This window comes from Dermacentor albipictus, chromosome 2 (genome assembly GCF_038994185.2).
Source record: "Dermacentor albipictus isolate Rhodes 1998 colony chromosome 2, USDA_Dalb.pri_finalv2, whole genome shotgun sequence".
NCBI lineage: Eukaryota > Metazoa > Arthropoda > Arachnida > Ixodida > Ixodidae > Dermacentor > Dermacentor albipictus.
The window spans coordinates 65,880,959-65,906,068 of NC_091822.1; the positions used below are offsets into that span (position 1 = coordinate 65,880,959).

At 47.5% G+C, this 25,110-nt stretch overlaps 2 protein-coding genes across 2 annotated transcripts in view; one reads left to right on the top strand and one right to left on the bottom strand.

The window, feature by feature from the left end:
- The window catches only part of LOC135903264 (E3 ubiquitin-protein ligase MARCHF2-like), a 185,902-nt gene that overhangs the window by 86,369 nt on the left and 74,423 nt on the right, over positions 1–25,110 (top strand). The gene's annotated exons all lie outside the window — the stretch shown is intronic.
- On the bottom strand, positions 1,331–23,881 carry LOC135903225 (solute carrier family 22 member 7-like). Its single transcript, XM_065433635.1, has 2 exons — positions 22,372–23,881; positions 1,331–3,295 (listed from the first exon to the last, which is right to left on the bottom strand). Exons 1-2 carry the CDS (start codon positions 23,776–23,778, stop codon positions 1,895–1,897), a joined length of 2,808 nt encoding a protein of 935 aa, XP_065289707.1. The 5' UTR covers positions 23,779–23,881; the 3' UTR covers positions 1,331–1,894.

The following is a 25,110-nucleotide window of genomic DNA, read 5'->3' on the forward strand; positions in this document are numbered from 1 at the left end:
CAGGTTCCTCAAGTGGACATAAATAAGACCATTGCATTGATGGAAAATTAGAATCACCTAGAAGAAAAACCGGTATACCGGGAAATCTGACTGAAATCTGGCTTAGGAAATCATGAATTGCCTAGCAAAAAGAGCTGTTGGAGTTAGGCGGGCGGTAACACATTCCAAAAACCATCTTTCTGAAAGCAATGGTTACACAACACCACACTATTTCTAAATTACATGGAATGTTCAAAAGAGTGCATTCAAAGCATTCATTCACGGCAATGAGGACACCGCTACCCGTTCTCTCAGCGCGGTCACGACGATATACGGTGAATCTCCTCTCGCACTGAAAAAGTTCACGGGTTGAAATTTTGTCAGATAGCCAAGTTTCAGTCAGCAATATTATACCAGCGTCTGCATCATTAATTAAGGAGCTTAGATTGTCTCTTTTCGCGATAAGACTGCGAATATGTGTAGAAAGCACGGAAAGCAATGGCAGGTTGCCACCACCCCTCGCATTGTCCTAGCTAGCGGCAGAGTAGGTACGGCCTGACCGGGTCGCCCTCGGGTAAAGGGCATCGGTACTTGGCAAAGTGGTGTCGGGGTGAAAGGAAGGCGTTTCGCAGACAGAATTCTCGGAAGCATCATACATGTAACACTTTTTGTTTGCATATAGCATTTGGTACCGCAGTTTGAAGGGCATTTTTAGACCACATTAGGACGAGATGCGTGCACATTAGGACGGGATGCGCAAGTCCAATAACCAAGTAACAATGGTTTCCTCAATTTCTCGAGCATTGATACAAGTTTAGTCTCAAGAGCTAACACAGGTTAGTAAGTGATCAAGCTCCTCAGTGGAGAGGCTCGCTGGTTGTACTGATCATTGCCTCTTCGACGTAAACGGTCAGGTACCGTTACCTCTCAGTGGATTTCACCTGAGTCGTTCAGATGACAGATGGGGCCAGGCTGAGCTCGGTTTCGGAGGGAAGTGACGACGAACGGTATCCACATTCCCGTAGAATCTGTGTTCATTTTAGAAAACTATGGTCTGATTTAAGGGAGAAACACGAGGTAGATGGGAACTATTCCTTGGGCCTCTTTACAGGCATACATCTTTCTATCTAATCAATTACGTGTGGATATTTTTTCCAGTTATGAACAAAAATTTACGTACGGTCTTTCGTAATCATGCAATGTTGTAGAAAAAATTGTAGCTTTGGATGTTTTACTGCTACATACTTCCGCTGAGCATACGCGTATAGAAAAAACAAGACTACAATCATTTAGAGGGCATTCCTTAAACGGATTCAAAGCTTCTTAAGGATGCGCAGTAGATGATGATATATTCAGCTTTTTAAAAACCCAATGTTTATACCACTTCAGAACTGCGCTGCAAATATCTGTAAAAAATGTAGCCGCCCACCTGAGAGTAAAGCAGTCAATTCGTGTGGCATCATTTAACAAAGCACAAAATTCAAAAAATATGCACAGTTCCGAGACATATTATAGAGCAGGAGCGCCCTAAGCAGGCGCTCAAGCACATTCGTAATTGGGCAGAACTAAGCTTAATCTTTAAGAAAATGGTAGGCCATCAATAAACAGTGTTCCTCACTTCTAGAGTTTGTCGGGCGCCCTTCTGGTATAGTTTATAGGAAACTCAACGCACGTGTCACACGACAAACTTCAAGTCACTATGAAATAAAAGCTAAACACAGCTGTTCAATTTCGCTAGCACTAAAAACGAAGACTCACTTCACCATAGTACTTTCTAAAAAGCCTTCCCTATTGTTACACAACAGAATGTTTGCCCTAATCATTATCAGTGAGGTCTGTCTCAAATCGATGTGGTGTAATCGATATCACGTGCCTTCGCAAGAACAGCCAGCGCGACATCAAGACTCGGCATAGGTCATTCGGTCACAGCACTGGCAGAGCGTGAGCGCGACTTCTTTCTGGTCCCCGCATTTTGCGACAAGGATGCCTTGCGAGCCTCCCTCCGCTCCTCGGGTTTCCTCGGCAGCTCGAGGAGACGGTGCTGCCGCCTTCGCTTCAGGAACACTTCGGGCAGCCACCGCACCACAGCAAGGCACACGAACATCATCGCCGCCGCGGCAGCGTCGACGGCGAGCACGACTCGATGACTGCTCGCCGCCGACGAGGCCACCGCGAGCAGGGCGCCGAGCCTGTCGAAGGAATACGACACGCAGAGGCCGGTGGCGCGAACCGTGGTCGGGAATACCTCAGTCGTGTAGCCGTAGGTGACGCTCATTGCCGCCGCGCACGCGCATGCCACCAGGACGCCGCACAACGACACCAGCATGGCGTCTTGGTGGAAAACCGCCACCACGTGCACGGGCGTGCACAGGCAAAGCAGACCGAGGAATATGGTGAGGGTGCCGCGGTAGCCCCACCCGACCACGGTCCGGGCGGCACGCACGTAGAAGACCAACTGTAGCAGAAGGTGCGCCGCCTGGACCCACGCTGTCCTGGGCGCGAGTGACCGCAGCTCGATCGCGTAGTAGCCGAAGTTCAGGGTGAACCAGCACACGGACACGGGCACGATGTGTTCCTGCGGCACGACGGTGCCACAGCTGACGCTTTCCTTGGGAACGATGCCCATGGTGGACTCGCACACTTGCTGGCGTCTCTTAATCTGTTGTTTGAGGGCGGTGAACGTGGCCCTCGCCGTGTCTTCGTCCTGGCCGTTGCACTTGGCTGCCGCCAGGAGAACGCGCTCGGCATCGCGCAGCCTGCAGGTGGCCAGGAGCCAGCTGGGCGATTCATCCAGAAGCAGGCAATAGGCAGCCAGAACCACCGTTGGGACCGCGATGATAACCTGGGACAGCGTCCAGCGTGGCTCGAACAGTGCAACGAGTGCCAGGAAAGGTGGGCACAAGATGGCCGCCAGTCCGGTGGCCCACACGCTGTACGCAGCTCGCCGCTCGTCCCCGGTCACTTCGTAGAGCAGCGTGAAGAGTATGAGCGTGGACGAGCTGCAGGCGGCGCACTCGAAGAATCGGGCGAGCAGGAAGAGCACCAAGGTGTCAGCCATGGCGGTGCAAAGGGTGGCCAGCAGCAGGGCGCTCACTGTGGCCATGATGACCGGTTTGCGGCCCCACCTGTCCGAGAGTACGCCGGCTAAGGGGGCAAAGGGCATCGCACCCATCATATAGACAAACGAGGAGCACTCGTAGAGCCAGCGGCGCCCGCACACCAGGTCGTAGTTGCTGACGATGCTGTCCTCGGTGCTCCCGATGTCGTACTCCCACTTGTCGCAGTTAACTACGCGGCGCTCCTCTTCCAATCCGATCTGCATTGGATACATGCAGATCGTGGTTTCGGAATACGCCAGCTTAACTCGTCGAAAATCTTTCTACATACGCGATTCAAGTTGCGTGCGAGCATTGCTCACTCATTGCATCGTTACTCGAGGTGGCCGCAGCTTCCTACGCTCGGCGAAATGCGCACCAAGCAGGCGCAGTTCACGAAGACGCGACACAGTCTAGGGACAAAGGAAATCTGCACTACTAATTTTGCTGGAGTAAGGGTTCCGGCAGATTTAAATTAATTGTGACTACTCCGCGTACGCCCTAATATATACGCATCAGCAGTTTCTAATTCAGAATAGCAACATTGAAGTTCGGCTAAGTGCCAACCGTATTGCGTTACTGCAACTACTTTCAATCCTATTCCTTAACTGAAAGCATCTAACTACGCGGAAGCCTAAATGCATTATTATCTTGTTAGAGGAAAAACAGCAAGATGACTACATTTGGAGAGATACTATACGCACGGTAGAAGCTGCAGACAATATTGCTAATCGACCGACGAAACTCGGTGGCTATACATGACTTGAGTAGCTCAACATCTTTGTCAAACATCACCCTAACATTCATGCCACGATAATTTTTCAATAAGCCTGGTAGCTCAACGTGGCCGAAAGCTCATTTGGTCCTTCCATAGAACCTCCGCTTGTGCTTAGCGTGCCGGTGCACTATATTGTTACGCGGGAAGACGCAGACGCGACGCTATATGCAAGTAGGCTCACAGATACGCTACGTTTAGCAAAAAGGCAACAGCGCGCGCTAACCGCTAATCGTCGTCGTAATCTGCGCCCCACGGACCTCTGACGTACATGGACATAAGGACTACTGTTCTGTAGCAATATGAACGGCTTTTTGAGTATGAGACATTTTTGAAGCTATTTGTGATATGCCTGTTTCCGGCGGTGCCGCTGGTCGTGCAGCACCACGGCGCGGTGACGCAGCTTCATTTCGCATGCACAGTTCTAGCGCGACGCGTGCTTCTGCGATGAATGTTGCTTGCGAGAAGCGCGTACCAGCATTGCGGCTCGGCGCTCTTTATAAGTGGTGCTGGAACTATCCTCGATTCATGTTTCGACATGTTTGAGGTGTGTCTTTAGTCGTTCTTCATTAGCGATAATAATTCTCGATTTTTGTCTATGGCGAAAGAAAAGACTGTGCTTATTGACATTTCCTTTAATTTCATTCCCTGTTCGAACGCCGTTATCTAACTACACGCGTCTAGAACTGTAGCCGAGGTTATCGTGTTACCATTAGGCAGCCCTGTCAGCGGCTCAGGCTTGTTAAAAATGCCGCCAGGCACCCACCAACTCCTTGGACACACAGATGCTAACGTCCGGGTAACCAGTCATTATTATCTTTCAACTAATGTCTCTAGTCGCTGGTTACGCTCAAGGCTGTCAAGTCGAAGGGTTGCGGCCCTTTGGATCTAATAGAGCTGGGGTGACTTCTGAAGGAAGGAGCGCAAAACCTAACCATGAACTCGAAAACGAGGTGCCAGAAGTAGAAAAAGACCTGAGTGTGTTGCCAAAAAGAAGTATGCAGTGAAATTTTGTCCGCATATCCAAACTCATGTTATCTCCGCCACGTAGAAGACGCAATAAGAAGGAAAACAACGGCACGTGCGAATCAGAGCGAATAAACACCACGTACACGCGATTTCGCGTCATGCGATTGGAAGTAACGCGTAACGACGCGTGGTAACGCTGGTATGGAGGTGCGCGGACGCGTGATCATGCGGTTCTGTTCATATTTCGCGCGTTTTCTTTATAACGCGGAAGAAATAATTACGCAAGACATAGCACAATGAAATCAACCGAATCGGGTGTTCTAAACACTATTGTTATTTTCTATCAAAATTTCCGCCCTCAATTCAGAAATTAAAAAGGTCTTTATTTATTCTCATCCAATTATCGATATTTCAGTTATGAAAAAAATGCTCCTGGAGCAGTATATCACTGCTGACAGAATACCATTGGTTACATCCCCGTATATTCGTCGCAAGCAATGGAGTGCCTTGGTGAAAAGCGAAAGTTGCATTCTGATACCCGATCATCCATTATGCGCGAAACATTTCGCAACACTTCAGCTTCTAGCTTATTTTGCGTGCCGTGCATTAGCCAACGTAGGATCTCAGGATCGTTAATATGGTGTCACTATAATATTTATCCGCACTGCGGCAAAGCTAGATTACGATTAGCAATGAGTGTAGGTCGAGCGCGTAGTATGCACCTCATAGCACGTCACATTCAAATTTATTTTCATCTCAAGGAATTCAGCCACCTACAGTGTAGATAGTCGATAAAACGTTCGCATACGAAAGCAGGGCTGTTACAGATGCGTTAATTTCAGTGTAGCTGCCATTATCGCGCCTAAACATGCTAAGGAATTTGCGCGTCCGAAATAAAATATACACAGTTTGTACAGAGTTGGAGCGATCGGACGGCCACGGCCAGAAGCGCTGATTGGGCGGGAGTACACAGCCGGTGTCGTCGTATTGCCGGTACCTCGCCGGTTCCATCAAGCAGCCGAGGCGACCCGCTTTTAACCCTGCTCACAGCGACGCAGACATCAGCTGAAGGTTGTTTTTCACATGAAATAGTACTTAACAGAACAAAAGTATTTAGAATGTGCGCGTGTTTCATAAAGCAGCTACCACTACTACCATTACACTAATCCACAAGAAGGGAGACATTAAATAATGGAAAAATTATAGGTGCATTAACTTACTTCCAGCATTACATAAAATATTCACCAAGATAATTTTCGTTAGCGTAAGTGCAATACTGGACTTCTATGAACCAAGGGAACCGGCTGGCTTCAGAAAGGGACACACTAGAACGGATCACATCCATGTCAACAATCAAGGAATCGAGAAATCCGCAGAGTCTCTCTCTATGGCTTCCATAGATTACGGAAAGGAATTTGGTTCAGTAGACATACCAGGAGTCACAGAGGCATTACGTAATCAAGGAGTACAGTATGCTTACGTAAATATTTTGGAATATATGTGCAGAGATTCCACAGGTACTTTGATTCTGCACAAGAAAAGTAGGAATATACCAATAAAGAAAGGGCTCAGACAAGGAGACACAATCTCTCCAATGCTATTCACTGCGTGCTTGAAGAAGTATTCAAGCAATTAAACTGGGAAGGCTTTGGGGGTGAGGAACAAGGGCGAATATCTCAACAATCTTGTGTTTGCAGATGTTATTGGCCTCCTCAGCAACACTGGGGACATCTTACAACAAATGATTGATGACCTTAATAAAGAGAGCGTAAGGATCTGGTTGAATATTATTATGCAGAAGACAAAGATAATCATCAATAGCCAGCTAAGAGAACAGGAGTTCCAGATCGACAGTCAGCCTCTAGAGAGCCTCTCCCTTCTCGACCTCTGCACCATGGGGCACGGGCTCGTAACGGGGGTAAGGAGAGCCTGCTCATGCGGTGACTATGGCTGTGCCCGTAAAGTTGCTGGCATCGCTTCCTTCGTTGTGCACGTTGGGCTGTTAAATTACGTAGGCGAACCCCAAGCAGCTTCACTTCTTTTCGATGGCATGCCCACAGACGTTGCCCTACTTTCCGCTTGCGAAACCACCGGGCACGTGTGTTGCTCGTTGAAAGGTTCCGCTGTTCGCCTAAGGTGTCGACGGTTTTTTCGAAGCAATCTTCCCTCTTCTGTGAGAACCAAGTACGAGCGTGGGCACACCAGCTTAAACACCCTGCCTTTGAAGCGCCGGCTTCGGCTAATCATAGCTCGAACAATATCACCTTCTTGATGTGGTGGTAGCCGCTGGCCTCTTTGCAGGTTCTTTTTATGTTTGACGGGCTGCGACTCGGGAGAGAGTAGAAAGTCAGGGATTCGTGTACGAAGGCTTTGGCGCATCAACAGCTCCGCTGGCGACCTGCCGTCTTCGAGTGTTGACGTTCTGTAGTCTAATAGTCCCAGCCAGGGACTGTTTGTTTTTTCTTGCAGTAAAAACGAGTTAATAAATTACTTTGATGCCTATTAGCCTTTAATCTCTGTATAAGTAGGCTTCTTTTTATTGAGTTGAGTATTTTTTCTATTGCTACCTGCTGTATGAACACTTGCATGAGAACGTTTATAGGTTTTGTTTTGTTTTTGTTCTTTCTCTCTTACCCTCCTTTTTTGCCATGTGTTGGTTGCTGCTGCTGCTGTCCTGAGAAGGTTTAAGGACTAGTCAAGTTCCTATTTCGCAACTTTTTTGCTGATATCCTCCATAAACTTGTACATTTATGAAAATAAAATTCATTTATTTCATTGATTCATACATGTCATTCATTCGTATCATCCGTCTGCCTATATAAATAGTTTATTCTCAGTCACCTCTTTCTGAGCCATGAGCGAGGCAGCCAGTGGAAGCCCTTCGTCTACCGCTGCTGCTAAACGAGCTGCCCGAGCAGAGGCCCAAACCCGTCGCCGCCAGAATGCAGAGGTGTGCTGTGCCGAAAAAGGTATTGGTGCAGGAAGTCGAGCATGTATCCTTGTATTTCTCCGACCACAAAGCTTCCTTCGTGACAATCAAGAAGTGGGAGTGGAGTGTTTCTTTAAGAGGGAATATGTGTCATGAATAAAACGTTGTTTGTAACTGCACCTACAAGTCTTGCTAGAATTATTTCCCTCAATATATCAAAAAATTGGAGGACGCTTAAGCTTCGCCTTCAAGAGTGGAACGCGATAGCGTTATCGCACCCCGTTCGCACCGCCTGCTCAAACGCGCTACGCCAGCCAAACGTCGCGATCGGCACAGATAGCCGGGCCCCAACGCGCCATGAAGGCGGACGCGATCATGGGGCAAGTGGCGCGCCACATGTCGGGGCAGCGCCGTACATAGCGAGGAGGGGGTCTTCTGTGTTTGCCGCAAGATGGCGCTGCGTGTGCGCAGAGAGCAGAAGAAATGTAGCGGAAACGTACTTCACTACTCGTGAAACTGCGACTTCTGTATGTTACATGGTCATAATTGCCGATATAGACCGCAGTATAACTTTCTACGGCACGTTTCTAAGGCAACACCGCATTCACTATATGTGCTTTTGTTCTACTTTGAACCATCCAACTCGTGGCTGGGTGGCTCTTCAGCCACCGAGGTGAGCGGACGCGGAATGTCGGGCTCTTCGCGAGCGCCTCCAGCGAACCTTTTGGGCCGCGGTATCAGGTCAACTGAAAAACCAGGTCAGGACTACCAAATGATTTTACCAACGCTGCCAACAGGTGCGTCCGTTCTGCATATGGTGTTTTTACATGGTGACGTTAAGGCGAGGCCTTACAGAGTGGAACATTTTCGAGACGCTCTTACACGGCTGTCTCTCATGCCGTAAGGCGTGCGTCTATTTGTCGTACAAAAATCCCTCACGTGACCTGATCCTAGGTGCCTAGGGACAGCATCGTTTAGGGATTTTTGAGAAGGCGCGATGCTGGCGCCAAGGTTGGCTGGCGCCGAGCGACGCCGTAGCGTGTTCGTCCTCGGCGTGATCGTTCTCTGGACCGCGCGTTGTTCAACATTGCTCATGTGATCGTGCGTGCGTTGCTTGTGTGTTGGTTGTAGATTCTGTGTTACTTGGTGGAAAGCCGTGAGTAGTGTCGGTGCGACAGTGCGGCTTTGGCCTCGGTGAGCACTGGCACTACAGAATCTGCGTTGTGTGACCCGTGCTTTCTTGATAACCCGGCGGTGGTGACAATTGAAATATCGAAGTGGCCTAGCGCCTCGGCAGCGAAGTTCTGCGAACCGCGATGTGGCATCACCGTGTCTGACTTTGCTTAACGGACATCGAGGGATGTGCTGCTCGCTGCAAGTCATGTAAATGCAACTGCGTCGACCGCCCACTGTTCAGCGCTGAATGTGTGTTTGGTGTGCTGTACTTGAAACGAATGGTGCAGCCGTGCAGCGGGGGTGGCGGAGGAGCAGAATGGCTTCGGTTTTGCGCGTTCACAGACATGTGCTCCCGTCTAGGTCTCATTCGCGGATGTCGCTGGATTGTCGTGTGCTAGCTCCTTGCCTAGTATGAAGTTTACGACGCTAACACGCAACATGTTCACGTTTTCCCGCGCTATATGTCATTCGCATGACGGCCGAGTTGAAAACGAGACAAATGCCTGTGTTATTTGCATTTGTGTATGCTAAATTACTTTCTATTGTGGAAGTTCTGGGAGTCTTATTACGCAAGGAGTGCGAACGTAAACATAAACGCATATGTGTGTCTGAAATTTCGAGTTACCCATAATACCCTTTACGATTGATAAGTGGGCTACACGGCCTGTGTGAATGAGCTACCGTATGTTGCGACGCTCTTTCGTGTGGTAGAATGATGCATGGTGCGCGTTTATTTCTGTACTGTTGTAAAAACCATCTGTTTATTCACTCAATACAAATGTACGGCTTCTTCGCCGCAGTACAGCTTGGTTACGCGGTGAAGCATACTAAAAGCGGGAGGGTGCCGCTATCAGCCAGCATAGTATGTCCACTTAGGCAACCTCAGAGGCGGCGGGTGCGCGAGTGTATAATTAAAGAACTCTTATTATGTCCAGTGACAGTGGAGATCATTAACTGTAGCACCAAAGTAGTGGACCACTACCAGAACAAAGGCATGTAGTGTGGCCATCTCAATTCTTGTGCTTATGCCAGTCTTTTTTACAGCAATAGCTGGTATGGACTAACTCCCCTAGTTGTTATGATGTCTACTGGTGTTGTCACTGGAATTCCCGAATTTCTTGCTAGAATATTGCAAATAAAGTTCTCATTGTGCTGCAAGGATTCAAACATACAATCAAAAGAGTGGCAGTTCACAATTCTACATTTCAGCCACTCTGCTAAAGGTACAGTCGTGGTGAATACTGATCTCGGAGAGCGTGATCTAGCCAACAGGTGCCATGATTGGCTAACACCTGCTCAATGTCTGCGTACTGTATGTAGAGCTGGCACCCACACCTTCAAGTTCTTACACATCACCTTTCCACTTGTGAAGTCCTATGTTAAATTTTCTTCTTGCATGTGATGAAGATGATTGGGTGCATCTGCATCATTAATCTTCTTCTAGTACTTGGCTTCTCAGATTTACTGGATGGAGCTGTTGGTGTCTTATTTTCCTCAAGCAAAGCGCGAGACCTAGCAATGGGTAGCCCAAATATAGATTTGAGAAAACCAAAACGAATTCAGCAGTAAGAAGCGAAAGGGTTAATTTGGTGTGGATCAGTGGCTATGTCCGGATATGAAAGAGGAGGAAGAAAAGCAGAGTCTTTCCACTTCAACACTGTGAGGCACAACTCCCACAAATAAATGCAACTCTTACTTATTTTACCTTTTTAAGGAGATTACCGACTTGCATTGGCAAGTGTTCACTTCAACAAACACTGCATGAAGCAAGCTTCCTGTGCATATTTCACCAGCTACAGCATCATGGTTTCACATCATGAGCGAAACTGAAATTTTCTTTATGCCACAACTTGCCTAATTTTGTTTTGCAGTAGGACGTTAGCAGTGCTATTAAGGCACTTAAATACTCCTGAATAGCAGTAGAGAGAAAAAAAAGTAACAAAGCAGTGGCTTTTTGTGCGTAGACTATGCATACACCTGGTGCTCTTATGGTCATTTTTTCCCTATCCGCTAAACCATTCTAAACAAGAAAAGTTTGTACACGGACCACAACTAAATCACAGGTATCGTTGGTAAGCAAAGTATATTTATTCGGTGACATTTTTTGCATCCCTGCTATTGGGCTTGCTTCCTTTTCAGCTGTGCAGGTTCATTAAGAAGTGCGGATACAGTTTGACAATTTTAATCATTGAAAGACTTAGCGAAACCTTTTTCGGGCTTCTTTCTTGGTTTCAGACTCTGCACATTGCATTTTAAGGCGTGTTTTCTATGTTTGTTGCTTTTTCTTTAATGGGTAGGGTATGTCAACATTTTCTACACCATTTCAATTATGTGGTGCCATGGACTGTTCTTAGATGGAGTCTTGCCCTTTCATTCTGTACAATATGATGTAGGTTTTTTGTGTCCAAGGCCGTTTTACAGCGTGATTGTAGCATTTTGCTAAGTTTTGCCCCTGTCACCGAAGCTTGAAAGATTGCTACCCACTGCTGTTCGCATGACACTTATCACGTTTCTTTTTCAATAAAAGGAAGTCTGTCACTTATCCTGTGCACTGGTTGTCTTTTGTCTCTTTGAATTGCAATTTGTTGCTTATATTTGCTCTTCTGTTGCATTTCAGGTTAGGAATGGCTATCATAATTGACATTTAACCATATTGCACACAATGTGGATGATATGTAATTGCAATATATGGCCACCATAAATATAATAGAAGTTAATAATTCAAGAATAGTGCCCTTGCATGGTGGTGCAGCCATGAATTGTGGCTATAAGGTACCAGCGCTGCAGACAGCACTGCTTGTGCAGAATATAGTTCAACTCTACTACTTTCAAACATCATTGTTTTTATCTGCATTTGTATAGCTCCAGTTTCTGTGAACAACACACATCTGGTGGAAGAGTGGCTTGCACCTGCAGTTGGGTCCAATAAATAGCCCAATTTCTGCCCGTTTTTATGTTATTAGCATATTAGTAAAGGCAGCCGTTTTTAAACTAGCCTGTTTGCCCAGTGTAGAAGCCGCTGCAGGGTGTCAGGATCTCATACACATCTTCAGCTTTGCAGGGGACACAGCATCTTGCACATAGTTTGTCACAGGCCATGTATTAGCGGCAAGTTAAGTTCACTCACTAGCAAAGAGAGAACCAATTGAGCGTGTCGGATATGAAGTAAACCGCCCGTATACTGTGGCCTTCTTTATTTCGTGTGACATATGTGGTTATAGCGACCCTTGTTTTAAGCACTTCTTGTCCAGCAGCGGTCGTTTGCTTTTGAAACACTCAGGATAGCATTCAGCAAGCTGGACAGGAATAACACTGAAAAACCAGCAGATGTTAATTCTCGCACTTATCATGTGAAGCTTCGTACAGTACGATGAGGGCGTAAATAAGTGAGGGTGTTCCTCAAGGCCTTGTAGCACCTGTCACGAGTTTGGAGCAACATGATGTATAGCACTTTTTTGATCGCATGCTATAGGTTCAGCAGGTGAGGCCATGGTTGAAGTGCAGTGCAAGGTCAAGAAAACAGATATCGATGAGCAGCACCCTGGTAAAGGAGACTCTGGGAAAACTAGTGGGAAGCCGGTTGAACATCTGATTGACCCACTTGCTGGCTCCAACAGGCAAAGTATGATAAAGAGAAGGAAGTCATCAACACATCAGAAGGTTTTTACTAATAAACACTGTGCTAAGGTCATAACATGCCAAGAAGTCTTAGTGCGCAGGCTATGCACGACCAACTACATATGCCTTCTGTTCGGACATTGCTCATTGTAACTAGCAAAGATGGAGTGGACAAAAAAACAGTAGCTCCATTAGTTTGCTTTCACTGGTATCAACAGTGTTTTGTAAGTGTGCATTGCCATACTCCCCAATGCCTTCTTGGGTGACATCAGCAAGGATCAGCTTGAGGCAAGGGGTAATAGACATCTTTACAAGCTAAAAATGCATGCATGCATGGAGAGCACATTGTGTCCAAAAAGTAGGCACTTCACAGGGGCACTGGAGAAGGAACAGGTTATTAACAGTGGGCAAAGACAAGCTACTAAACGCCCAACACAGTTGCCAAGTAACAACTTCTGAAACAATCCCTCTTAATGAGGAAATCACTTTTGTGTATCCATAAAGAGGGCAGATGGCCAAAGCCCCTTCAATAATGCTGCCAGCTTCAAAAGCCCATTTTGCACATCCTGAATGCTTCCTTATTAAGACTTTGCTGGGTGCAAGCATTCTACTGTCCAAAAGCTGTCATTGAGAGCACTGTTGGTTTGGTGGCAATAAAGTTCAGAAGCAATTGCAACAAACCTCCCTTCCTAGTTGGCCAGGATGCGCACGGTGCTTATGAAGCAGCACCATGAGGCAAGCAAGGTGAACTGATGCCTCCAAGCCCTTGTTCGTTTATCACACTGTTCTGTTAGTAACAACCACGAGACTTGAAACCAACAAGCTCAAGTTCAACACTCGCATAGTTACTGCGGAGGATACATAAAGAGCACAAAAACGGTAAGCTCAAGGGAAAGGATAATGCACCATTTAACACTTAGTATTGCTCCAGCCCACCCCCTTCTTTTATTTTGTCTGGTCGTGCTACATCTTTTTTCTATAGATAGGCATGAACTTAGGTGATGTTCCCAATCAGTGCCCAATATTTATATACACTATGTGCTGGTTCAAAGAGGTTCGAAACATTGCAATGGAACCTTCAAGTAGAAAAGGTGTCTGGAAGAAAAAAAAAGCTGTGCTACAACCATCTTGGCAACATCTTGTCCCTTTAATAAAAATTGTGCTTCCATATTAACATGAGCCCTCCAGTTTAGAGTAAAGTACCAGTGCACTTATGAACAATGAATCAATTCTCAAAGAGCATGTGCAGTCCAGCCAAAAGCAGGGGCAAGAGTCCGCATTGTGCTCCTGCATTGAAGGTGAATAACACGTACCATAACGGCGAATGTGCTTTAGTAAGCTTCCCTGCAATATGAATTTGTAATGCACAAAGAATTGTCAATGAAGCTTTTCACGAGCACAGATGCACTTGCAAATTATGTCACAATTGAAAATAATGAGCACAGTGTAAACCTATGGGCCCTTTCCACTCTTAGTATGCTTTACTGCACGATGCTTATTTACACCCCTGTATGGCGGTGTAGCAAGCTACGAAAGAAACGTTGCATAATTAGGCTTTTTACGGTTATCTTTTTCGCAATACACTAATATTTCGCGGTGAAGCATAAGCAATGTACTGTGGTGAAGCATACTAAAGTGGAAAGGGGCCACTGTCACTGGACCATAAATAAGGGTTAATTATACACTCGCGCACCCGCCGCCTCTCAGGTCGCCTAAGTGGACATACTATGCTGGCTGACAGCGGCCCCTCCCACTTTTAGTATACTTCACCGTGTAACTAAAATGTACTGCGGCGAAGAAGCCGTACATTTGTATCGAGTGAATAAACAAATGGTTTTTACAACGGTACAGAAATAAACGCGCACCATGCATCAGTCTACCACACGGAAGAGCGTCACAACATACGGTAGCCGATTCACACAGGCCGTGTAGCCCACTTATCAGGCGTAAAGGGTATTATGGGTAATTCGAAATTTCAGACACACATATGTGTTTATGTTTACGTTCGCACTCCTTGCGTAATAAGACTCCCAGAACTTCCACAATAGAAAGTAATTTAGCACACACAAATGCAAATAACACAGACATTTGTCTCGTTTTCAACTCGGCCGTCATGCAAATGACATATAGCGCGGAAAAACGTGAACATGCTGTGTGTTAGCGTCGTAAACTTCATACTAGGCAAGGAGCTAGCACACCACAGTCCCGCGACAGCCGCTAATGAGACCAAGACGGGAGCACATGTCTGTGAACGCGCAAACGGAGCCCCTAAGCGACTCTGCTCCTCCACCAGCCCCGCTGCGCGGCTGCACCGCTTGTTTCAAGCACAGCACACCAAACACACATTCAGCGCTGAACAGTGGGCGGTCGACGCAGTTGCATTTACATGACTTGTAGCGAGCAGCACATCCCTCGATGTCCGTTAAGCAAAGTCAGACACGGTGATGCCACATCGCGGTTCGCAGAACTTCGCTACCGAGGCGTGAGGCCACTTCGGTATTTCAATTGTCACCACCGCCGGGTTATCAAGAAAGCACGGGTCACACAACGCAGATTCTGTAGTGCCAGTGCTCACCGAGGCCAAAGCCGCACTGCCGCATCGCCACTACTCACGGCTTTCCGCCAAGTAACACAGAACCTACAACCAATACACAAGCAACGCATGTACAATCACATGAGCAATGTTCAACAACGCGCAGTCCAGAGAATGATCGGGCCGAGGACGAACACGCCACGGCGTCGCTCGGCGCCAGCATCGCGCCTTCTCAAAAATCCCTAAGCGAGGCTGTTCCTAGGCACCTAGGATCAGGTCACGTGAGGGATTTTTGTACTACAAATAGACGCACGCTGCCGGAAGTGGTTGCGCTGGGTGCATATCAAATGAACCATCTGTGGGCGGTGACTTTCAAGGACGAAGAAGGGAAAAAGAGGATTATCGCTGCAGACGCGTTTGATGTCAAGGACCACCGCTGCGTGGTCGTCGACCCGTGTGACAGAGGCGTCCGTATCAAGCTCTACTGGCTCCTTCACGGTGCACCTGACGACGGCGTTCGCACTGCCTTGTCGCCTTTTGGAAAGGTGACTGAGATAACCAGGGACAGGTGGCGGGTACAAGGATGCGTTGACAAAGGGTCAACCACCCGTACTGTCACTATTAAGCTGAAGGCAGGCGTCACCGCTGAAGACTTGCCCCACCAGCTGCGAGTGGCGGAAGATGTTGCGCTCGTGCACGGCCCTGGCAGAGCTCCCCTCTGCCTCCGATGCCGTGGCATCGGGCACATACGACGTGAGTGCCGTGTACCACGCTGTGGGCTTTGTCGTCGTTTCGGCCAAGACGAGACCCAGTGCGTCCGAACCTATGCCACAGTGACAGGCCCGGCATTGATGGAAGATGTCACAGATCACTTGATGGACGTGGTCGACGCAGTGGAAGCCGCAGGCGAAGGAAAGAGGCCCAGCCCTCGGTGTTAACGCCCCTGAAGAAGGCAACGACTGTTAATGAAGGCAAGCCATCGGACGGTGGAACCAACTAACTCAACAGAGGTCGAGGTAAAAGAGGCCAAAGAAACGTGCACATCAACAGAAGTGACGACCGGCGAACAGCATTACAGTGACGACACCGTGATGCCAACGTCAAGTAGTGCACCTGCTGAGAGGCTTCACGAAGAGGCGGATGAGCTAGAGGAAAAAGATCAAGAGACTGGGAATGACGAGCCTCCTCCGAAAGCTACCCCGGGACGCCGACCGGCGTTCAAGCCCAAGCCCGGCGTTCCAGCCAAACGCCGTTCGACAACCCAGACGCCTCCGCTAACGCGGAGGCGTTCTTGGGTTAGAAAAATTGTTGTTGGGGTCTGGGGACTGGGGTTTGTGGGCAGGATGTGCATCGGCCGTCGTCATTGGGCTATGAAGTCCAGAAAACCATGGTCCGCCTCCCTAGACCGTCGAGTCATCGTAGCAGATGTGAGACGGACGATGTGTGGTAATTGGTTTAGATTTTCCACCCGGTAAATGGTAGCTAATTTTTCGACTGGTCTCTGTGTCACGACGTTGAACGTGTGTGGACTTAGCGGCTGCCATGCCAAGTTAATCGTATTCTTATTGAAAATAATATTTACTTATTGGCCATTCAAGAAACAAACATTGCAACTGATGAATGCACGGAGCAAATGGTTAACGTTTTCCACCCTAGATATACCGTAAGTGTATGTCATGCGGCGGGTAGGTGTGGAGGCTGCCTGATTCTTTTACGTAGCAGTATTGCTGTAGTTGAAGCCGTCACGTCACCCGAGGATGGTAGAATGGTCCTCTGCGATTTTACTTTTTCAGAGATGCCTTGGAGGGCTTTATGTGTTTATGCTCCGAACGTAGCACGGGAGCGGGAAGTCTTTTTTGGTGATATTCAGCAGTACTTGAACTGTGAAAGACATGTCATATTACTGGGTGATTTTAATTGTGTTTGCTTTCCAAAAGATAAATCTAAGTTGACTAGCGTTTGTGATAAAAATGCGTTGCTTTTAAGTTCAATTGTAAGGCAACAAGAGCTCGAAGACATTGGTTATGTGTTGTCAAGCGAAAGTCATACCATGTATACGCACTATCAAAGTCAGTGTCATGGCAGGCTAGACAGAATTTATGCTCCGTTAACCTTTGTACCGTTATTTTCAAGTTATCAAGTGCTACATGTTAGTTTCAGCGATCATTGCCTCGTTATGTCAACCATAGGAAGGAAACAAAAACCATCGAAATTCAGCTGGGACTTATGGAAGCTAAATGATAAGCTTCTGCAAGACGAGATTTTTCAAAAGGCAGTTCAAGAAAAGCTCGAAAATTTGCTCAGCATAACTACGTCAGCGTTCTTCATTGCAGAATGGGAACTCTTCAAAAGAGACGTTAAATTAACCGCGATTGAAAGAGCATGCGTAGTCTATCACAAAAAAAAGAGCGTGAGAAGGAATCACACCTTAGGCTAAAATACATGCTCAGCGCAGAAAGCTCTTCGCCTGGCTTATTTTCGAAAGAAATCAAAGAAGTTAAGTCTGAACTTGAAGTCATGGATGAAGAAAAGTACAGGGGTGCGGTATTAAGGGCAAGGGCGGAGAGTGTATGGATGGGGGAGATGCCTACCAGGCGAGCAATAAGTGACGAGAAGAAACACGCGGTTTCCAAAGAAATAACAGAAATAACTTATCAAGAGGAAGTCACTAGTGATGTTGGAATGATTGAGTACGCTTTTGAGTCTTATTATGAAAGTTTGATGGGGAAAAAGACATGTGATATTGAAAGGTATAAAACTGACTTCTTGCCATTATTGCCAACATTATCAGACGAGGTCTGTGAAGCGCTCGACAGACCAATAAGCCTTTCAGAAGTTGAGGATGCGATTGACGAACTTAGTCCCGGCAAGTCACCGGGGCCTGATGGTCTGGGAGGGGCTTTCTATAAGAGCTTTAAAAGTGAAATAGCTGTAGCATTACATTACAAGGGAGATGTACGAGAATAAGGAAGCACCCCCTTCTTTTCGGACATCGCACGTTATTTTAATTCCTAAAGCAAAAGATCCTGCGCGACTTATGGCGGTTGAAGCCTACAGACCAATAAGCTTGAAGAATACGGACTATAAAGTTTACACTAAAGTACTGGTGCGACGATTGCAGACCGTTATAAAAGAACTTGTGGGCCCCCATCAGACATGCGGTATCGAAGGCAGATCGATCTTTTCGAATATACATACTGCAAGGACCATACTGGAATGCTGCGATGAAAGAGAAGACAGAGTCGCTATGATACAAATTGACCTTGAAAAGGCTTTTGACAGAGTCGTCCATGATGTCATATTTTTGCTCTTAGAACATGTTAAAGCCGGTGCAGTGATAACAGATGGAGTAAGAATGGTGTACAAAGATTGCACTGCAAAGCTAGTAATTAATAGGAAAATAGGCACCAGTATAAAAGTGGAGTCATCAGTAAAACAAGGATGCTGTTTGTCACCTCTTTTATTTGCCTTGTATTTGGAGCCGTTCTTTTTGAAAATAATTAAGAGTCAATCTATTCGTGGGTTTATCTACGCAGGAAATGAGACTAGAGTTCTGGCGTATGCAGATGACGTGGCAATTTTTTGACGTGATACAGAAAGCGTGAATAACACTATGAAAGAGGTTGTTTCTTTTTGCGCCGCAACTGGAAGTGTTGTCAGCTGGACTAAGTGCCTAGGTTTATGGCACGGCAGCTGGACACAGGTACCCGAGTATTTTTGCAATATGAACTGGAGCGTTACCCCTGGAAAATATCTTGGGGTGCCATTACAACATTATCGTGACAGTGCTGCGTATTGGATCGAAGAAGTAAAAAAAGTTAAAGATCAGACAGAAAAGTGGGGCGGGCATAATTTTTCGATGTTTTGAAGAGCAAGTGTTTGCAATTTGTTTTTAGTTACAAAGGTGTATTATGTACTACAAGTGTTATGCATGGCAAGGATTTCGGTGCAGAAACTTCACAGAGTGTTTGCGGTATATATATGGGGATCCACTTGGGAGAGAACTAGCCGGTGTAACTTGTTTCATTCGGTGAAGAATGGAGGACTAGGATTAACACATTTGTTTTTGAAACAGATTGTTTGTAAGTTCTTTTTCTTAAGGGACCAAAGTGATATATTTCTGCGTACTGTTATTCAAGTGAGATTGAGTTCTTCTTTGCCTGAGTGGGTTGTCTCATCAACAAATGAACGTACTCGAACACCAATTGGCTTTCTGAGGGAAGTTATATCCTTTTCTTTACTGAAAGCGCATTTATCGAATGAATTTTTGACTTCAGTGACGCTTAAGAAACTTTATAGTGATCTGGTTGATGTTTTCTTGCCGCATCCTGTTTACCGTATGATGTATAACTTAGGACCTGAACGCAATGTGCTGAAACGCGTTAGAAAAATGCCGGTTAGATCTTCAGCGAAAACCTTTTTTCAATTGCATTCGGGCACTCTCCTTGTGAAGCCATGGCTGCAAAGCAAGGGCTTCTTTGTTCCATGGTCTGTTAACTGCATCATATGCAAGAAACCTGAAACTATTGAACACATCTTTTTGGATTGCCATGACTCAGTTTTCTTGTGGGATGTTCTCAAACGGACTCTGAAGAAAGACCTGCCGCTAAGTCCTTTCGGTATTCGGTTTTTACCGTGTGCACACACAGGGGGAGTGCCGGCTGACTTGATAATGCTTTTGTGTATGAGCAGCCTGTGGAAAACGCGTATGGATGTCAGGAATGCGCGCGTAGATAAAAGGTCTGCGAGGGTACACCTAAATGAAAGTCTTAGGTACACGCGTGATGCCCTCAAGCACATGATTGAACCCCAAGAGTGGTTTCAGGAGCTTGACACTTTGGTGTCTGTGATATCCACTTTGAGTGCCTTTTAAATATGTAGTCTCTCGAAGTGATGTAATATTATTTTTCTGCACCATGTGACCTACTTTGTACGCGTTTGATTGGTGTCGAAATCAAGGTAATAAAGAAAAAAAACTCGTAGCTGAGTGGTAGCGTCTCCGTCTCACACTCCGGAGACCGTGCTTCGATTCCCACCAGCCCATCTTGCAAGATGTTTTTATTTATGAAGTGCCTTCTGGGATTTATCGCTGACGGCCAACGCCGCTAACGCCGATGACACCGTCTTTTCTGCGACACGAGCTCCATAACGCTGTCGCGTTAAAAGCCGAATCAGCTGAATAGCTGCATTCACTCAAATTTCGCTTTACGAAGTAACATAATCGTCGGCAATTTTTTCGTGAATGTCATTGCAGTCAAAGCATAATGAAAGAGTGCGCGAACTAAAGTAGCAGCGTCGAAACGTCTCGCACGTTGTGGGATGGTCGAAGCAAAAATATATTTTCACCCGGGAACAAATTTCTCTCGTTTCTCCGCGACCTCACCGCCGCGACCAGCGAGAGCGATGGATAAGCAGCGTGCGCCGCATGAAGTCAGTGTTTTTGGGCATCGTAGCGCCTTCATGCGCGCGCAGCTGGAACGTTCTTACAAGTTGCTTAATTACATTACAGCCCTAATGAAACTGAATGGAAGCCAACGACGCGCCTAAATATTGTGTCGCGCCCTCCTTTGGCGATAACACTTCGACAATCCCTACGGCTGCGTCATATGGGCCAACAATTTTTTCCGCAGGCCCATATACTCCAAGGTTAATGCTGCCTCCAGGGACAGAAAGTCGCACAATCAACGCGCGTGCCGGTTAGGTTTATGGTGCACGCGAAAGGAAATTTCTATCTCGCTTCTAACAGCATAGAATATCACCGCAACATCGTTTGGAACACTTTTCGATAAAAAACCAACAAACGCTCACAGAATGGCAACTGTTCTGGCCATACGCGAGGTAAACAATTTCCTGAGCGTGTACATATTTTTTCGACCCTGTCGTGTCCAGCACACACGTCATTCATGCTCATGTCTTGATGCGTCATTAATGTCCCGTGATGCATGCATGCCATTCGTGTCATCTTGCCGTGTCATTGGTCATATGTACGCACGTCGCTCATGCCATGCCATGCGTGCTTGTCATTCATATGATGACATAAATGACATGACGTGCATGCTATGTCATTCAGGTTGCGTACCTCATAGTCCTTTAGAAATCGTTGTAGGCGCAAGAAAACAAGACGCGGACAACCGAATAAAGGACGGGAACAGGTGCACTTTGAGACTTTCAAGTTTCGTGTGCGCAAACCACGAACACTATTGGGAGAAGCGTAGACGCTGCAGCCATTCAAACAGACCACGCGCTTGGCGCCAGAACTCCGAACGAACAATCATGGACGCGCGCTGGGCATATCCCAAGGATGGTCTGACGGTTTCGCCACTTCCCAGGGCAGAAAGCCGTTATTCAGGCAGTACGAAATAGTCCTTTCTCTGCATGGCGTAGTAGCGATAATGGTTACAATAACCGAACCATCCGGGAGGAGAGAAGAACCACAAAAAGAAGGGCCAGCTGTACACTAACGATAGTTTGGTAGCGTCTGTTGTCGGGCAAGTTGGTACATGGCTTTTAGAGATGGCTTTAGGCGCAAAAATAAGACAACGGCAATAAATTAAAAGACACGGACAGGTACTTGTGCCCCTGTCCTCCGTGTATGTTGTTCGGTTGTTCGTATCTTATTTTTGATCTTAAGTTATTTCTAAAAGCCCTATACACGCTTGCCCGACAGCAGACGCTACTAAACTAGACGTCATAGTCATATATGCATTTCATGTTATTCACGGTGTCAAGCTACACATGTCAATAATGTCATGACATGACATTCATGTCACGCCATGACATTCCTGACATTACATGGAATGTCACGCGTATTACGGAAACGGTGGATTGCGATGCTCAAGCATTGGAGGCTACGTAAAAATGGCGTCGCTTGCGTAAAGTTGGCTTCTCTCCAGCTTCATTAACATTTGACGTCATTTTAGACCCGGTGATGGGGTTTGGCGAGTAGCAGCGCGAGGAAAACTTAGGCGCAACTATGCACCCTTTCGGCTCTTCTTTAGGGACACAAAGTGTTCTTAGTTAACAGAGTAAATAGTCTTAAGTTGTCCCACTTGCTTGCCTATGCTTTTTCCCACAAGCGCAAGAGCCGCACGAGCGTATGTTCTAGAGCCGTCTCACCACCCCATTGGTTACGCGTTGTTCTTGTTCTCTTGCGTTCGCATTGTCCCCTTGTAAGCAATGTTTGTTTCATAAAAGTGGTCTCGCGTAAACCTACTTCCTTCAAGTCTACCATGCTGCTGACATCGTAGTCTCTGTTTGTAAATATCAAAATGGTTTTATTTCAACGCGCTCAGCTCACCGGCACGGGCGGGTCGTAGACGGTGCACTGGCTGAAGCTCCCGTCGGCCTCGACGGGTATGGCCACGTTCCTCCACTCGTGCGGCGACATGTGGAGCAGTTCTTCGGGAGGCTTGCACCAGTGGTCCACGTCGCGTCCAATGAGGCGCAATGCGAGCGTGTGGAAAAACAGCGCCACCATGGACAGGATTGTGGCGGCCAGCACCCGCCTCTGCACGGTACCGTGGCCCAGGATGACGTAGACGTTGTGCTGGACGACCTGCGTGCCGTCCGAGGCGACAAAACCACTCAGAAGATCGCTCCGATCCACGGGAATTTGGACGCTTCTCCGGCCCTGGCTGAATGCTGGCGAGGGCGATCTCGTCGAGTGCTCTTCCAGCGTGTTCGGATCCACGGGAAATTGGACGCTCCTCCGGCCCTGGTCGAATGCGGGCGAGGGCGTTCTCGTCGAGTGCTCTTCCACCGTGTTCGGATCCACGGGAATCTGGACGCTCCTCCGGCCCTGTTTGAATGCGGGCGAGGGCGTTCTCGTCGAGTACTTGTCCACCGTGTTCGGATCCATGGAAACTTGGACGCTCCTCCGTCCCTGGTTGAATGCGGGCGAGGGCGTCCTCTTCGAATACTCTACCACGGTGTTCGGATCCACGGGAAATTGGACGCTCCTCCGGCCCTGGTGGAATGCGGGCGAGGGCGTTCTCGTCGAGTGCTCTTCCACCGTGTTCGTATCCCCGGGAATCTGGACGCTCCTCCGGCCCTGTTTGAATGCGGGCGAGGGCGTTCTCGTCGAGTGCTCTTCCACCATGTTCGTATCCCCGGGAATCTGGACGCTCCTCCGTCCCTGACTGAACGCGGGCGAGGGCGTTCTCGTCGAGTACTCGTCCACCATGTTCGGATCCACGGGAAATTGGACGCTCCTCCGGCCCCGGTCGAATGCGGGCGAGGGCGTTCTCGTCGAGTACTTGTCCACCGTGTTCGGATCCACGGGAACTTGGACGCTCCTCCGTCCCTGGTTGAATGCGGGCGAGGGCGTTCTCGTAGAGTACTCTTGCACCGTGTTCAAATCCACGGGAAATTGGATGCTCCTGCGGTCCTGATGGAACGCGGGCGAGGGCGTTCTCGTCGAGTACTTGTCCACCGTGTTCGGATCCACGGGAACTTGGACGCTTCTTCGGCCCTTGTTGAATGCGGGCGAAAGCGCTCTCGTCGAGTACTTGTCCAGCGTGTTCGAATCTACGGGAATTTGAACGTTCGCACGCATCCCGCCCGAACTGTTTGTGGGCGAGGGCGTTCTCGTTGAGTACTTTTCCCCCGTAGGCTCTGGTGGTGTCAGAGGCGAGGCCTCAGGAGACGTACCTTGGCCGCAATACGCCCTGACTTTCTCACGCACCGGCGATTCCTTCGAGCTCATTCCTGCAGGGTAACACAAGCGAATAAATACGAAAGGGATATTTTCCTTTCAGGCTTATCGTTGATCAGCGTTCCAAGTGGCTACGCTTAGCCAATTGAAGAGCCCATGCGCGCGCTTCTGTTGATGATGACGATGATGGCCTCATGTTATGGCTCATACCCACACTGGCGGATTGGCCAAGAATTCCGCGCTGAAACGATTACTTATTCCCCTGAAGTGTTACATATTCGATGAAAAACTCTGTTTACTGCTACTTCTACTTCTTCTCCCACAAAATATGATAAACAGAGATTTACATGTAACAAAATAAAAAAATGAGCACTGCGCATATTTTGGAACCGATTATATGTTAATCCAAGCTGACGATCAGCTGACGTGCGCAATCGTGATACTTGTCCATCACTTAGGAGAAAAAGGCCACGATATCTCTTATTCAGTGGATACCAGCTCATACCAGTCAGGAAACCCGTCACTTCAACTCAGCCCTCCGGTAGGTCACTACCGACGAGAAGCGTCTTTTCTGTGTCAATTGTAGGTTGCAGTTGCCATCATGAATGCCTGCCTACTCAGCACTAACCGTAATGGCTCAACATGTGACGTTCGCGGAGGCGAGGAGAACATTGACCACGTATTGTGCCATTGTCCTCAACTTCAAGCACAAAGACAATCTTTGTCCAACGCATTGAGGAAATTCGATTATCGTCGTCTGAGTGAACAGACAATACTAGTGCACTGTCCCCACCGATCATCGGCTCAGAAAGCATCGAAGGCCCTTTTGTGCCTTCTCAGAACGGCTAGTTTGCGAGATCCGCTTTGACTCAAGTAATGTCCGTAGACGTATCTATGCCTTCTCTCTCCCTTCTCTCGCTGCCCCTTCTCCCTTTCCCCAGCGTAGGGTAGCCAACCAGACTCTTGACTGGTTAACATCCCCGCCTTCCTGTATTTCTCTCTCTTCTTTTGTTCATTGGGAAGACAGCCTAAAGAGGTTGGGTACTCTCTAAGAAGAAAGGAATGAAATGGAGTATCCAGGTTACTCGTTTTGAGGAGTAACTGACAGGCCACAACCAGTCGTCCTTTTGGACGGGTAACTGCAAGGGGACGATCTGTTACTCCACATGCGATGCTCCTCAAGAGAGAACGGTCACTCGTTCCCGTGCTCCATGATGACGGAAATAACAAAATCAGCCATTTAAACGCTGATAAAAAATTATTGAGCTGAAAAATATAGAGTGCACTAACTTCTAATTCACAAGTCAATTACTCTGACTACTATACCATGGCAGCTTTTTTTTCTTTTTTGCTGTTTTGGCGAACGAACGAGGGAGAACGCTG

Bases quoted from the DNA above. Each gene is read 5' to 3' on its own strand.
- LOC135903225 (XM_065433635.1), bottom strand. From the start codon at position 23,778: ATGAGCTCGAAGGAATCGCCGGTGCGTGAGAAAGTCAGGGCGTATTGC. The intron at 3,296-22,371 runs GTGAGCTGAGCG...TATCCAATGCAG, and splicing joins TCTACGACCCGCCCGTGCCG to ATCGGATTGGAAGAGGAGCG.